At 39.3% G+C, this 16838-nt stretch overlaps 1 protein-coding gene across 4 annotated transcripts in view; it reads left to right on the forward strand.

Moving 5' to 3' along the window:
• LOC127417170 (latent-transforming growth factor beta-binding protein 4-like) overlaps positions 1-16838 on the forward strand; it is a 101060-nt gene that overhangs the window by 30055 nt on the left and 54167 nt on the right. For all 4 annotated transcript variants that reach the window (XM_051656969.1, XM_051656970.1, XM_051656972.1 and 1 more), the window contains exon 5: positions 3313-3516. In XM_051656969.1, the coding sequence (XP_051512929.1) occupies positions 3313-3516 (204 nt within the window). The remainder of the gene's footprint in view (positions 1-3312; positions 3517-16838) is intronic.

Genomic DNA, 16838 nt, shown 5'->3' on the forward strand with positions numbered 1-16838 from the left:
TAAAACTAATTCAAGGGTAATATAACACAAAGTATAATGTTATAAATTTACACTCAAAATGAAAAAAAAAAAAAAAACAGAGATTACATGATAAAATTCATCATCACTGTGAAAAAGGTGTATACATATGTGTTGCGGTGTGTATCTTATCAGCTCTATTAAGAAGAGAAAGTTTGTTTTTTGAGAGTTAAAGATGGATCGATGTGAACAAAAAGGTAAGAGGATAGTCTTCGCCCATTATACACTGCATCAAAATACGTTTTTGATTTGTTGTTGTTTTGTCTTGTTTTCCAATATAAATACAGTATCTAAAACTCCTTTAAAACATCGTACATTTACTTTAGGAGCTACACTGCAGAATAAAAATGTGTTATCAGAGAATGTTGAATATAATATTAAATATTTTAATATTTTAAAATATCTAAAAATCCTTAAAACAAAATACATTCAATGGAAAACAAGACAAAACACTTGATTACAATATATATATATATTTTTTTACTGATTTAAACTTAATAAAGATACTTTTTCCCTTTAATGAATGTCATTTAGAGGTATTTTTAAAAGATGATTTTGTCCTCTTTATTATTAGTAAGCACGTTTATTACAACCTTTTAAGTCAAGGTAGAAGCTGAATAGTCGGTTAAGAGCTAATGATTAATCGTGCAATAATCGCCTGAATAGCCTAATAATCGTTCTAATAAACTTTAGATTAGTAGATTATCAAAATAATCGTTAGTTGCAGCCCTAGTTTCTACTAAAATTCCTTTGGAGAAATAAAAGAAGAAAAAAACTGACATTTGTTGAAATACATTACAGTAAGAGTATAGAGCTATAAAATATTAATGTGGACTGCATAGCTCAAAGAATTTGGTCTTGGAAGAATATGATAAGATAATAAGATAAGTTCACAATGAAATCTCTTACTTTTGATTGCAGACTTTATCTTGGCAAACCCTAGCACCAATTGAGATCTCTTCTGAAACTCTAGTCAAAACATTTATGAGATTACTAAGGCCTTTTTATTAACAGAAAAACTCTTTCTTAGCAACAAAGAAATTTAAGCAAATGTTTTTATTTGCTCTCCATTTATTCTCATTGCTTTTCAGGATAAACAACTGATATAAGATCTAATTTGTGATTTTATCCCCTTTGGGTTTATTCACTTTTCTGTCAAAGCACCATTCAAACACCATACAAATTTGGAGAAAACATATTTGTAAAGAACAAAGCATCTTTTTTTATGAGGACCAATTTATTGTTAGCATTGCATGGCTCCGGACACTTATTTGGCTTACCCTAAACCATCATCCTGGTGTAGAGACACCTATAAATGTCCAACCTGAATGTAGTCTATCAACTATATCAGGTAAAGATGAGGTCAAAACCTATCTCAAATTTCTCAAAGATCTAGCTGCAGCTTTTTTTCCAAAATCATATGACTTCCCTATAAAAAAATACCTTAACCGCTTTTTGCCATATAATGAGAGTGAATGGGGCAGAGAAAGCACAATAAAGTATCATAAAAGTGGCCCATACAACCCATGCACTGTATTCCAAGTATTTTTGTCCAATCAAATATGGTGCTTAAAGGGATAGTTCACCCAAAAATTAAAATTCTCTCATCATTTACTCACCCTTATGCCATCCCAGATATTTCTGAACTCAAATGAAGATTTTTAGAAGAATTTTTCAGCTCTTTTGGTCCATTCAATGCAAGTTAATGGGTGCCAAAATTTTGAAGCTCCAAAAATCACATAAGTCAGCACAAAAGTAGTCCATAAGTGGTTAAATCATTATCTTCAGAAGCGATATGATAGGTGTGGGTGAGAAACAGATAACTTTTACATTCTTCTTCTTGTGTTTTTGGTGATTAACATTCTTCGTGCATATCGCTCCCTACTGGGCAGGGAGAAAAATTTCAGGCAAAATAGGACTTAAATATTGATCTGATTCTCACCCACACTTATCATGTCACTTCTGAAGATATGGAGTAAAACTTTTATGAATTACTTTTATAATCCCTTTATGTGCTATTTGGAGTGTCAAAATCTTGGCACCCATTCACTTGCATTGTATGGACCTACAGAGCTGAAATATTCTTCTAAAAATCATAATTTTTGTTCTGCAGAAGAAAGAAGGTCACACACATCTGGGATGGCATAAGGATGAGTGAATGATGAGAGAATTTCCATTTTTGGGTGAGCTATTCCTTTTTTTATAAGGTCTTAAGGCACCATATTTGATTTGAAAGCTACAACAGAGGCCAAGATTTTCAGTGAATAACGACTTAAATCAGAAGACTTGGTGCATGAGTCATATGGACTACTTTTATGATACTGTAACTGTGCTTTTATTGTCATTTTGAAGCTTGAAAGCACCCATCACCATTCACTTTCATTATATGGAAAAGACCTGTGTGAACATTCTACAACACTTCTCCTTTTGCGTTTCACTTAAAAAAGAAAGTCATACAGGTTTGTAACAACATGAGGGTAAGTAAACGACATAATTTTCATTTTCTGTGTGAACTACTTTAATACTCTGCATACACTGCAGGGGGACAGTAAAAGCTTGCCAAATGACAGTGTTGAAAATTCAGAGTGAAAGAAAAATACACCCCTCCCTTCATATACAAGCCCCCAGTACACACATACACACACCCATTTGAAACAGCACTGACCTCACCCCCATGTGCAATGCCAGAGACGCAAAGTCTTTCTCTCTCCCCCACTAGTTTTCTCTTTTTCGCCGCCCACTCTTGTCTCTCCTCCTCATGTGACAGAGAACGTTCTCCTCCTGTAGCCAGTGTATGGGGAAGCCTGTCAGTTTGTTTGTGAGTGCAGGACGGAGAAAGAGAGAAAGGGGCGGCAGGGAACGAGACACACTAGTAGGTGATGGATCAGATCTCAGCTGCACATAGTGTTTGGATCACAGCCAGAGTTTGCTTACGACACTGCCTTCGAACACCAGGAGGGTTCTTGGCACCTCAAAAATCCTCTTTTCACGCTCACTAAGCGGCATATATATACACACACACACACAGGTGTGGAACAGAATACCTATAATTATTTGCACTGGTACTGTATTTTTGGGGCAAGAAGAGGAGCTTGGCATCTTTTCTGGTCATCATTTGCACTAGTATTTCAAGGAAAACAGGCGGACGTTGACAGAAAACAAGGCAGTTTGTTCCTCATCCTCATTTTGAAGCACTCGGCCTGTGTGTGATGTGTTTGTAAGCAGGACTCACCATGCGTCTTCACAGGCTGACTTTGCTGCTTTGCTTTTGCTTTGCCCTCTGCTTTTGTCTAGCCAACGCTCAGCCGTCATCCAACCAACATTCATCTGGAGTGATCCGCAGGGGTACAGAGCGAATCAAAGTTCTCTTCACCCCAACCATTTGCAGACTGCGCTGCACGCAGGGACGATGCACCAACTACTGCGAGCGTGGAAATGTCACCACTATCTACAACAGTGAGCTGGGAGGACAAATGCCTGGATCTGGCTTCAGAGTGTGTGAGTAAACATACAAACACACATGTACACACCAAGGTCAGAAATTAACCAGGGTTGCTGTACATAACAAAAATGTCACACATAATTAAATCTTGGGTCAAAAAATGCCCCGTTAGTGAATACCTCTTTTTTTTTTTTTCTGTTATCTAACATTTTATATATTTCAGAAAATTCTATTATAAGCTTATCCAGTTTGGAGATTATTGCCTCTGTACACACTGTAGTGACCTGTAGCTATCAGATATATGCATTCAATGTCTCAAAGGTGAGTGTTATTGAATATGTTACCATTTTGAACTGTTTTTGGTAATGAAAATATAAATAAAATCTAAAATCATATCCAAAGCACTGTTTGAGAAATAAACAGTATTACATCAAAATTGCAATTATTTAAAAACTGATCTTAATCTACAGTGACAGGCAGTCAAGAGCTGTATAATCTAACATATGGGACCAACCAATTATTTAAAATGTATGCTTAAAGAGTGTTTATTGTGTAATAATATCTTGTGCATTATTTACTGCTACTTTTGTATTTGAGGTTGATTTGATTTCAAAGATAATATCCATAATTGTTCTTATTGAGATTTCTTTTTTTTTTCAATTAAATAAAAGAAAAATAAATCAGTTCCAGAGGCAAATTTTGGCCCTAAATAAAAAAAGTTCATTTCAGACACGGACACTGGGATGCACACGTCACGTACATGCACAGATCTGCAGGTGTGTAAGACATTTATCTGAAAGTATTTATGAGCCATTAAGGTTTGTTTTGAGGCATCTGTTGCATTTGTGCACTTCGGGAACAACAAACACGAGGGGTGAAGCCCTCACCGGTCTTTAGCAGTCTCTCCAACATTCCTGAGCTGTTTTCATCTGCCTTGGCACATGAAAAGTATGACCGGAGCACTTGCTCTGAGATGCTCTTATGGTTTAGTTATGGTAGTAGATGTTAATACGATGGTATTTTAATATATACCATGGACCTGTTTGATTATCATATCCATATACCACTGTTCTAAATGTCATTTTAAGGTTTTTCAAAGAATACCATGGAATTACTTTGGCATTTTCACTGTCCAAATATCCATGGTATTTCTGTGAATTGTATGGTAGTATCATTGTATTTTTTGTAAGGGGAGACAGATGTAGGTTTTAAATACTGTGGTACTACAAGGATATTAGGTACCACTTCTACAATGGCATAACATTTTGTTTGCAGTACCTTGGAGTACCATGTTAATACCATGGTATATATCAGAGTACCACGATATTACCATCTGATACCATCACTCTACCATGGTGCTGCCATAGCACTTTTTGTGGGCACCAGCATATGTTGTGTTTTGGATGCCTGTGTGCTTGTGTCTCCACCAGTCTTCTACCTAGTTTAACCAGCAAGACTTGATCAACCAGCTTCTAAAGAAAGACCATGCTGTTAGGCCAGGTTTATCTGCTGGTAAACAACATAATAATGCAGGTTCACCAGGTAGACCAGCAACTAACATAAACCAGCCATGGAAATCCTATTTTTAGCTGGTCTTCTCAGCAGGGAATTCAAGCCCAGGTGATGCTTGTATTCTGAATCCAAATTTTGTTGCTCAGAAAGTTTTTTTTTTTTTTTAGATGTTTTGTGAAGCTGTTAAACATTTGCTCTGAAAAATTGTTGTAATTTTTAAAATGCTAAACATGCTCAGTGCAATTAGACATGCAAATGCAATACCATGTATTTTTGGATATGTACCATGGTAATGCCACAGTCTTCTTTGAAGTACCTTAGAGTAACATACTGTAAATACCATGGCACATGAATATAGTAATCATTCAGGATCAGTACCATAGTAAATATCAAAGTACTATGATATTACCATCTGATGTGCCATGGTTCCCTCACAACATTTCTTTGCAGAGTTTGTAGACTCTGGACTTCAGCTTCCACTCAGGTCCTGTTTCAAATTCAGCCCTCTGTTTCTTGTCCGGGAGAAAATTGGCTCCAACGATCCAGAAACATTATGACCTATTTACCCAAGTGCTGCCTGTAATCTCCATCAAGAGAAGCTCATTATAGGCTGATGAAATGAACTTTTCATGCACCAGAGCTTCCTCTGATAGATTTTATACAGGGAGAGAGCATTTGTGTTTCAGTCCGTAAACACACACTCGTTACATGAAAAGGGGAGATGATTTATAGACGTTATTCAACGGTGTGGCACCAACATGTGCCAAGTTCAAGCTGTTTGGAGATAAACGGGCATAAACACACATGCTGTATTAGTGGTATCAAAGGAATGGTGTTGGCTTCTAGTTCTAAGATAGCTGCAAGTATATGCTGCATCATGAGACAAAAGAAGTCTTATTTATCAGTCTGTTAAAACTCCGCCCACACTCTCAAAGCAGCTTTTATAGTTGACCGATTGTATTTTGGAGGTTTGCGTCTTTCTCTGTGACTTCATGAGCAGCCTGGAAAGCAGACATGAGGCTGGAGTGCTGGTTGTAATTTTGGTCTTCTGGAGTCATTTGACAGCAGAATTATGACAAAAAGAAATAATTGAATCTGTCATAGTAGTAACTATAAACACGTAGTGAATGGACAGCTGTGGGGAAAGCTGAGGAAAGCAAGGAGCTCTTCTCCGCCCATGTCCAGAGATGTCCGCCCATGTCTTTGCAGACCCCATTTTCCCCATGAATATAGTCATTTACAACGTATATAAACTAGATTTTGTTTCATTTTTCTGAAGAAAATGTGAGTGGTGCTTGCTAGTACAAACTTGCTAAAACGATGATTCAGTTTTGAGGATGGCTACCAGAGCATTGCTATGTAAAACAATAGAGCGCAACAGTGCCCCACCCACCTATTCAGCGTCTGGGTTCCGGAAGTATTTTTCCATTCTTTTTTTCCAGAGGCTTGTCATAAAATCCTCCATAAAAGATTTATAAGCCATGAACCAAACCAACCAGCTCCAAGGTGAATCGCAACATCACAGACTTTGTTTTGAGGCATAAAAGTATTTGAAAATCAGACAAAAAGACAAAGGTACAAGGCTGTGTACTTGATGTCTTTCTCGAGGGTACAACTACAATCCCATAAAGCATTGCGAATGATGTAATTGAATAAAAAACGATGGGAATACATCAAACTATTGATTTTAGGTTGTTGATTCTAAGTACAGAAACAGTATATTTTATGTTTATTGCAACATATTCAGATATGTACAATTAGATAAGTAGTTTAAGGGTAAAGGGATGGAGACTCAGTGCATCATGGGAGTGGGCATTGCACCAAGGCAAATTTCGCAGGCTTCGTTGGCCACAGTTCACTGATTGGTGAACCGTTCTCTGCTGTAATGTATTGTAGTTGTTTACCAGAAATTCCACTATCAAACACGCTATTTAAACAATGAAGTTGAAATAACGCAGACGAATGGCTTCAACAGAAGCATATAACATCGATGAACAACCTCGGAGCTCAAGGTAGGTCTGTCTTTAAATGTTTTTAAGTTATCATTGAAAATCAATTAATCTATGGAAAAATGTAATGGGATTTTTACTTCCGGAACCAGACTATTGTGCTCTATTGCTAGGGTGTTCTGTATGGTTACTAGGATGTTCAGGGTGGTTGCTAGGGTGTTCTGGATGTTTTCAAGGGTGTGCTGTGTGGTTGCTAGGGGTTTCTTTGTGGTTGCTCGGATGTTCTGGGTGGTTAATAGGTGGTCACAAAGAGCCCACCCCCAAGTGGTGCCACCTCAATCTGGGTGGCGGAGGACAAGTCTCAGTTGTCTCCGCTTCTGAGACAGTCAATCTGCGTATCTTATCATGTGGCTCATTGTGCATGACACCACGGAGACTCCCAACCTGTGGAGGCTCATGCTAATCTCATGCGATCCACGCACAACTTACCATGCGTCCCATTGAGAGCGAAAACCACTAATTGAGACCACGAGGAGGTTACCCCATGTGACTCTACTCTCCCTAGCATCCGGGCCAATTTTGTTGCTTAGGAGACCTGGCTGGTGTCACTCAGCACACCCTGGATTTGAACTTGTGACTCCAATTGTGGTAGTCAGCGTCAATACTCACTGAGCTACACAGGCCCCTAGCAAGCAACATTAATAATCTTTATAAAACACCAGCCATATCGCTGTCCACTCTACATTCATCTTGATGGTTTAGAGTGTCAAACTCAGTTCCTGGAGGGCCGCAGCCCTGCAGAGTTTAGTTCCAGCCCTGCTCCAAAATGCCTCCTTGTAATCTTCCAGCACTCCTGAAGACCTTGATTAGCTGCTTCAGGTGTGTTTAATTAGGGTTGGAGCGAAACTTTGCTGGACTGTGGCCCTCCAGGAACCGAGTTTGACACCCCTGGTTTAGACCTTGTAGTCTCTATAGTTATGTAACTCCTTCTAACTGCTTTTTTCTTTGCATTCAAGTAGGATAGTGTCTTCTAAGACTGGTTTGTGCATTCTTTGGCCTGGAAGCGCTTCATCTTTGCCAAATAGAAATCATGTGGTACAGATTTGATCATGTAGATGAGTTAACAATGGATGGGTGGATGCATGCAAGCAGATGGAGGATCTGTATGCAATCCGAGGCATTCGAATGTACAGTTTAACAGCATGGCAGATATAATTGAATCCTCCAGTAGCATACTGTAGGTTTTGGGGGAACAAAAGGAAAACATGTGGTACTGAATAAAAGCATGTAATCTTTTATCTGTTTTAACTGAAATCAGTGGAGAAGGGCTGAAATTTACTTCCTGTGTGCATCGTAAAAGTTCCTGTCAGAAGAAAAATCAAGCTGTGATTACTTGTCACACTGTGCATGTGCGCTATCTCTCAGGTTTAATTAGGGTGCTTTCATACTGGCAGTTTAGTTCGAAACACAGCACGGTTCGCATGAAAAATTGGTAATGTGAAAGCTGTCATGTGGACCGGGGAGTGCACCGCGGTACTGAACCCGAGACTACCTGTAGGAGGTGGTCTGAGTTCGGTTGCAATGGAACTATAGCTCGATTCGCGTGAATGTGAAAGTAACTCGGACTCGGGTGCGCACTCGTTCAGGAAGTAAAGTAACCTGCGCATGCATTTTAGCCGATGACAACATCTATCTATCTATCTATACACCTTATAAATACTATATATAAATACTATTATAGGTTATAAATATAGGGTATAATAGGAGATGACAGTGGCGATAACTTCACCTTGGACACGAGCGTAAGCGTGCAGTGTAAACAAAGATGCAAATTAATTCCTTGCAATCAGCTGTCTCCTCAAAAAACGACATTGCGAGCAGCAGCAAGCTGCCTTCCCCTGGACATCTGATGAGTTACACCATGAAGCGCACATATACACAGTTGTCGTTCACGCTGCTGTGCATAATGGCACCAAAATAAAAAAAAGGATGTTGAGTCGCGTTGTGTTCTCCATGTGTGTTTGTGATGACATAAGATGAACGCAAATGGACCGGGGTTCGATAGAATCAAGTGAGTGTGAAACCAGATCAAAGCTGCGGGGGGCACCAGGAACAATCGCACTCGGAGTCGGACCGCAGCAAACGTGCCCAGTGTGAAAGCCCCCTTAGTTTACCTGCAGTGGACCTCAGGGGCCCCGAAACATCTGGACAATGGCACAGAGCCAGAAAGTATCAAGGGCGTTCCCTAATGAGTGTGCATGTGTGTGTGTGTGTCATGCATGTGTGTGTTGTGCCTGCATTTACATGTAGTGGGGTTCAAAAGTCTGAATCCATATTGAAAATCAGATTCAAAATCTAATTTTAACTTGGAAATAAACAAAGTTTTAGGATTTCTGAAAACAAAGAAACAGTGGCGTAAAATGAGTGTGAAAAATGTTTCTCCTCTACATTCTAAAAGATTCTGCTCTACATTTAGGTCACTAAAAGAATAAGCAAATGTGTGGCATTTTTATAATTGTACAAATCATACAAAAAGTCAGATTTTCTTGCTTCCACTGATGCACTCAAGATGCTCTTTGGAACATTCTCAAATCATGCTGGGACGATGTGGATCATCAGGTTTTGCACAAACTTGTGGAGACCATGCCAGCCTGAATGCATTCTCTAATTAAAGCTAAAGGACGACATACCAATACTAAGAAATTCTGAAAGTCATGTCCATATTAAATTAGATAAATTCCATATAGAAGCATTTTCACAGATGGATACGTACTGTTGAACCCCAGTATACTGTATGTGTGGTTGTATTGTGAAATGCATTAAGGTTTCACTTTTCAAGACAGTACATGTGTCCCTTAAATTGTCTAGATATAGAAAAATTCTTACATGTAAAGCGAAGTTTAAATAATCTCATGTGTGTTCATGGATTTGAGTGATTTGTTATATTGAACACCAGAGATACATCAGCTTTGCCTGCTTCTGTCATGGATTGTGCAGACAGCGTAACTCGGCACAGCACACTCAGAGGAAGTTTTTACAGCATGTGTCTTTAATTTACCTCTAAGTATTTCTCCCTTCGCAACCTTTATGCTTTCCCTCCCTTTGATTTGAGTGCTCATGCAGTCAGCCTTGAAGTGCATAGACATACTGTATGTCCAGAATGTGTGCGTATATGTGTGTGTTGATAAAAAAAACCCTCCTGAGGCTCTTCTTTCTAGTGCACTTTTTTATAGGCATGTTCTTTACAGTGTCCATCCTCATTTCTACTTTTGTTGCCACTTTCTATGAGTAATTAAGAAATTTGGCTGACGATGTTATTTTATGTTATGTTATGTTATATGTTATGTTGTGCTTTGCATTAACTAAAATCGTCTTTAGAATTTTTGCCGCAAACCTCCACAGACAGCGTATGCATCACAGCTCTACAAGTCAGGTTCAGAACAGTTAATCTTTACACCCTTATTTGGACAGTAAAATGTGATTGAAATTTAAAGTGCATCTCAAATAACTACAGTTAGATCAAATAACCGCGATCATAGGATTATTTAATTATTAGCAACAAGCCTACATGAAAGTGAAACTGTTACCAAAATATATTTATTTATATTCGTTCCATAGCCACAGCAACTCCTCTGATTGGTGGATCTCCCTCATGATTATAGGTAGTGTAGTTATTTATCACTTAAACACTATTTTGTTAAAATGTAGTTTAAATCACACTACATGTGGCATCAACAGAAGCATATGCCATTGTATAATAATCTTAAACCTCATGGTAGTTCTATCTTGAATGGTTCAAACATTATAGTTGAAAATCTATTTCTCTATGGAGACAATGAATGAGATTCTTACTTGGAAACCCTACTGTTGCACTGTCAAAAACCCTGGTCTCAGATCAGATGTTAATTCACTAAGCCATTTCTGACAGGATCTTCTATCTTCTTTTTAGCTGAAAGATGACAGATACACTAGTAAAACAGCACTTTCCCCTTTGAACTGTAAATAAGAACATAACCAGTCTGTTCTGCTTGGAGCATCTCCAATGAAAATGACTTTTTCTTCCATTTGTGCCCTATCAATGGTTTTATAATTTTGTTGTTCCAGTCAAACAGCGAGGTTCTGCTCTTTCTTCAAAATAATTTTATTTACATATTTCTCCCAAACTGAAAATGTAGAATGGGCTTCCTGTTATCTGGAAGGAGCCAATATTTTTCTAAACCCTCAATGGTTTTAAAACAGCTGAATCCACAAATTAACAAATTAAATGTAGAAAGCTAAGAGATGCAAAGGTTACTGGGGATTTCCAACATTAGTGTTATGAAGTGCAAGTATGTTGCCAGCTGTTTGTGTTTACTTGGTTGGGCCAAAGTATAAGCTCTCATCCTGGTTCAAAAACCACCACACCTCCTTTATCTCCATACTTACAAACTTCTGCCACAGCATCTCCAAACAACGCCCAACCACTGCCTCTCACTCTCCCACTGCTATATTTGGCACTTTACATCTAAAGTTGTTTGTGCTTGCATTAGTGAGTTTTGCTAATTAAAGCTGATGTGTGTTGAAATTAATTCTGTATCCCAGCTTAATATGCATAGACAACTATACGCCAGCCATTTGTAGGTTGATTTCATCTATAAGTGTAACACTGTGGCTATCAAAATCTTCCTGTTTGTTTGAGCATCCCAATCAAACCGACACTTCAATATTGGCTCGACCAGTGGTGTGAATTTTGGGCAGGACTATCTGTTTGTGCAATCAATCGATGAGTTTTTCTCTGAAGTTGGTTTGAAAATAGGGATTGTTTTGCAATTCTATTTGCTGGCACTTGCGGCACAGAAATTACACACTTCAGCTTTAATATACAGCACATTTACAAAATTACTGAGTGATATACAGTAAGCCTTATGCTTGTGAGTCTGACACAAATTGCACAATGGTCTTAACTGGTTTTAGATGGACAATGCTATTTTGTTACTGGCAGATGCTGGTTTTACTGGGAATTGATGTTGGTAGATCAGCTTGACCAATGTAGCCATGCTAAAACCATTTAATTGATTATGCTTAATGCCAATTAAGACCTTAAACAGTGTACTTTTTCAGGGTTTTATCAATGCTTCAAGCAAACCAGATCTACACATGAACAATACACATTTATACGTGGAAATCTATAATGAGAAGCTTTACTGCTATAACCTGACTTGTTATTAGAAAATGTTCCACCAAAGTCAAGTCATTTCACTCTGTGGCCATCTTGGGAAGGCCTAGGAAAACCATTTTCAACCTAGGCAATTGTCATTCAAGTAAAGCTTTGAAAAGAAACTTCACAGCAGGAGGACACAGGAGAGCGGTTACTTCACAAGTAAGGCTTTAATTAATATACTCCAACACTTTACAGGTTCACAATGACTCAACAGCTTCAACAACTCATCAGCTTCACAATAATAATTCATCAGTTTCATAACAATAACTCATCAGCGTCACAATAAGGTCTCTTGTCCCTGACTCTTTTTCTTGTCAGTGGCATGGTCCGTTTATACCGCTCTTAATCATGGCTTGGTGAAACAGGGCGCGGAGCCATGGAAGGTGGAGCCGTGAGAGGCTCGGGGGCGAAACTGGAGAACTTGGAGCCCGGAGAGTCGCCGAAGGCTCGAAGGGCCAGGGTGGAGCCTGAGGCATGGAGGACCAAGGCAGTGCTGGAGATTCAGAGGACCAAGGCAGAGCTGGGGGATCGGAGGACCAAGGCAGAGCCGGTGGGGCTGAGGACCAAGGTGGAGCCATAGGGATGGAGGTCCCTGGTGGAGCCGTAGGGATCGGAGAGCCAAGGCACAGCCATAGGATCGGAGAGCCAAGGTGGAGCCAGGTGACCGACAGACCAAGGAGGAGCTGAAGGGACGAGGAAACCTGATAAAGCCAATAGGCTGGAGGACAGCGGTGGAGCAGAGGGAACGTAGGGCCAAGTCCAGGACTCGGAGGGTGTAGGCGGAGTCGGAGGGTCAGAAGTTCTTGTCTGAGATGTCACAGAGGGTGATGGTCGAGACTGTGACTTGGGGGGAACCGGCTGATCAGGAGAACTCAGGGTGGGCACAAGGGCGGGAACCAACTCCAGGTCTAATAGCCCAGTGAGAGCTGGCTCTGGGACAGACGAGGCTTGCAACGCTGGCTCTGGGACGGATGAGGCTGTGACATGGCATGGAGCAGACTCAGGTGTGGCTGTGACATGGCATGGAGCAGACTCAGGATCCGGGGCAGAAGGTGGCGCAAGCTCTGCGTCCATGATGTGGGACCCTGGCTCGGTGGCCACTATAGGAGTGCATAGTTCCTCAGCCTCTCCTACCATGAAAAATGAACCACTCAGCTGCAGGGCAAAGTTGAGGTATTGAGCCAGACTGAGGGTAATCCAACCGCCAGGCATCATGGAGGAGACCGGCTCACTCAAGCCTGCCCAGAAAATGTCTTTGAGGGTGTTCTCATTAAAACCAACCTTGCAGGCCAGAGCGCAGAAGTCCTCCACATAACCTTCAATGGAAAGGTTTCCCTGGTGTAGACGTAGTAGTTGAACTGCTGGGTTCATTTTGAAGGTCAAGTATTCTGTAACATTTCTGGCAGTAGTGAGACAGGAGCAGACGAAGACAATGATGATGTGAAGAACCCAAGTGCAGTTTATTTACAAGATGAGTGATATATCCAAACAACGTGAAGACTTGACTTGACTTGACTTGACTTGACTTCCAAACAACGTTACATTAACACACAATACTTGACAAAAGACAATGGCAAACATGAGGGCTTAAATACATGGACAAGGACAACATGACAACCAATGAACAAACAGAGCTATAAACAAGATACCAAGACTAATAAACTTAAACCAATAAAAAGACAAGACTGCTAACAAGATAATTAAACAATGAACCAATGAAAACAGGACACATGAACAGGGGAAACACATGACAGGATCACATGACAAGATAACATGAGGGTACAGGAAATCACATGACAAGAACACATGACTATAAAACAGGAACTAAACTATTAACATAAGACATTAAATCAAAACATGAACAAAAACACATTTAAACGTGACATCTTCAGCTATTCAGCTGAAATTCTGAAACTGAAGGAGCCATTCAGATGAGTGGTGAAACATCTAATAATAATACTAAACAAGTCCAGTTTCAGTTAATGAAAACCACATTATGTGATCACCTTTATGAATGGGAATCTTCACAACAAATACAATGTTTGTTTTTTTATACTCTGAACTAAATCACATACAGAAGTGGAAAATTAGAAAAAAGTTTTGTGAGAACAGAATGTCTAAACAACTCAGCATCAAATCCTTTGACAACATCATGGAAAAACCAAATCCCTTTAACCACATCACCTTCTGATGTTTACGTTCATTTATTTTTTTCTTACTCAGTTTCTGTGCAAAGTATGCACCTCTCCTGGCCTATGGTTGCATAAAACTACAGCTCATCATAGTACTGTGGTATTTTTGAAGGAGCTTGGGGTAACATGTAAATCCCATGGTATATAAATATCATTCAGTACCATGGTATAAAATACCATGGTATTTTCATCTGATACCATCACTGTACCATTGTACTGCCATGTTTGTTTGGCACATGGTACTATGGTAAAACAGTGTTTTTAGCCATATGCCATCTTTGTACTGTGATATATTTTTTTTAAGTATCTTGGAGTATAATTTAAATACCATGGTATAAGAATATGGTATATTAAAGTACTATGGATGGTACCAGCGTATACCATCACTGTACCATGATACCGCTGCATTACTTTTTCCAAGGGATGGCACCAGGATCTGTTTTTTGAATGTTGGTCCCCAGAATTGAATGTTGTGTGCTGGTGTCTCCACCATTATTCTCAACTACTTTAACCAGCTAGACTTACTTGGTCAACCAACTTCAGATGAAAAACCATGCTGATTGAGCAGGTTCACCAGCTGGTACATGAATATGCTGGTTCACCAGCTGCACCAACAACAAACTAGCACTAACAAACATAAACCAGCTGTGGAAGCTCTGTTCTAAGCTGGTCTATTCAGTAGGTAATTAAAGCCTGAGTAGTGCTTGTGTTCTGAATCCAAGCTTTAGAGCTCAGATAATGAGTTAGTGCTGTTTTGTGAAGCTGTTGAACTTTTACTCTGGAAGATTTGTGTATGTTTTGAGACTGTGAGCACTCTCAGTGAGCGAGAGCACTGTGGTAGCCAACAGAGCATTGCAATGTACACAAAGCAAGCGCACACACTCCAATTCATATGCCAGATTATCCCTCCCTTGAGCCTTAAAAAACACACATTCAAACCAACACACATGACAGCAAATCACTCCTGACCTCCAGAGAGGCCAAAGATTTTCACTATCACACACATGTATGAGGACAGCAGAGAATCACAGCAGACCCGGCACAGAACCCTGCTCGTAAAAATGATGAATACGTGTGGAATTTGGATGCCTTTCAGCTTTCGCTTAACCCTGGCTAATGGACATGTGTGTGTGTGTATATGTGTTTTTGGGGACAAAATTGTCTCTAGAAGTTTGCTAATTATGACAGAACCTTCCTTCGGGGACATTCAGAGACAATTATTTGGAACATTCTAAATATATGGGACACTTTGCACAAATATAAATGTGACAAACTGTAATTTATTAAAAATCCCCTTGTCCTGTGACAGCTGGGAGGAAATGGGCTAGCCAAAGAAGGCTGACCTTAATTGTCTTCTCTCCTTTTCTCCTTGCTGTTTTTATGTGTTACTTTAAGACCTTAATAGAAAAACAGATTGCCCTCCTGTCTCATTGAAACTTTGTGGTTTCATTTAACCCTGTTCCAGCTACAGCATTTCAAACAGTGTGTTATTCTCACACCATTTAGTTAATATTTGAAATACAAGAACATACTTTACAGTCTTGATAAACATGTTTCACAAAGCGTCTGTACCACACTTTTAAGTACCACCACTGTGTCTGGCATGAGACAGATACGATTCCTCAGCAGGAAATAAACTCTTCTCTTATTTCAAGGTGAAGTGATTTTTTCAAAGTTGAAATACTTTCTACAAGTTTAATTTGCAGAACAAAATTTAAGTAGGTAATTCATAGGCTGATTCCCCTGAAAAGTATAAACACTAGCTTTATTTGGAGTATCTCAACCAGTACATCACAGCAACGTTAACTCAACCAATGACATTAGTTTGGGGCGGAACTATCTGTCTGTCTAAACAATAGAAGGCAGGGGCGTGTTTGGGAAACCCACTTGAAAACGTTTGTGCAAAGATTTTTTTTTTCCAATTCCGTTTGGTGAGGCTAATGGTGCAGAAATTAAATGCTTTACCTTTTAAGTCAAAAGGAAACGGTGTTTGCAACCTACTTACAACCTTATTTTGTTACTTCCGTAATCTGAAGTATTTCTAAATAAAACTTCATTTTATCAACCAGGAACTGATTGGATCACGAAAAGTTGATGTTACAAACCAGAATGGAGCCAGGTGTTCGGAAGGAAGGAATTGAAAAATAAGAGCCAAAAAGGAAAGACGTTTCAGGGGTGGAGAAAGTTATTGCATTTTAATAAAAGATTACGAAGACAAACATATTTTATTTTGAATAACATGAACTGATGAGTCATGCACAAGATCAGGAACATGTACTTAGAAAGTAAATAGGATAAAAATAAATGTCATGTTCACTTTAATCTCAGTTAGATTTAGCTTTAGCTTTGATCTCTGTATTAGCATGTGGTTTGGTTCTGACCCATTTGGTATCTTCATCTTCCTTTAAATCAAAGTTGTTTTCTTTCTCTTACTGTACTCCTCTCTCCATTGCTTTTGCTTTGTTTATTCTCTTGCTTTAAGATGCTCTCTTCTGCATTACGTTCTAGAGATTGTGCTAGACGAA

The sequence above is a fragment of the Myxocyprinus asiaticus genome, chromosome 26 (genome assembly GCF_019703515.2).
Source record: "Myxocyprinus asiaticus isolate MX2 ecotype Aquarium Trade chromosome 26, UBuf_Myxa_2, whole genome shotgun sequence".
Taxonomy (NCBI): domain Eukaryota; kingdom Metazoa; phylum Chordata; class Actinopteri; order Cypriniformes; family Catostomidae; genus Myxocyprinus; species Myxocyprinus asiaticus.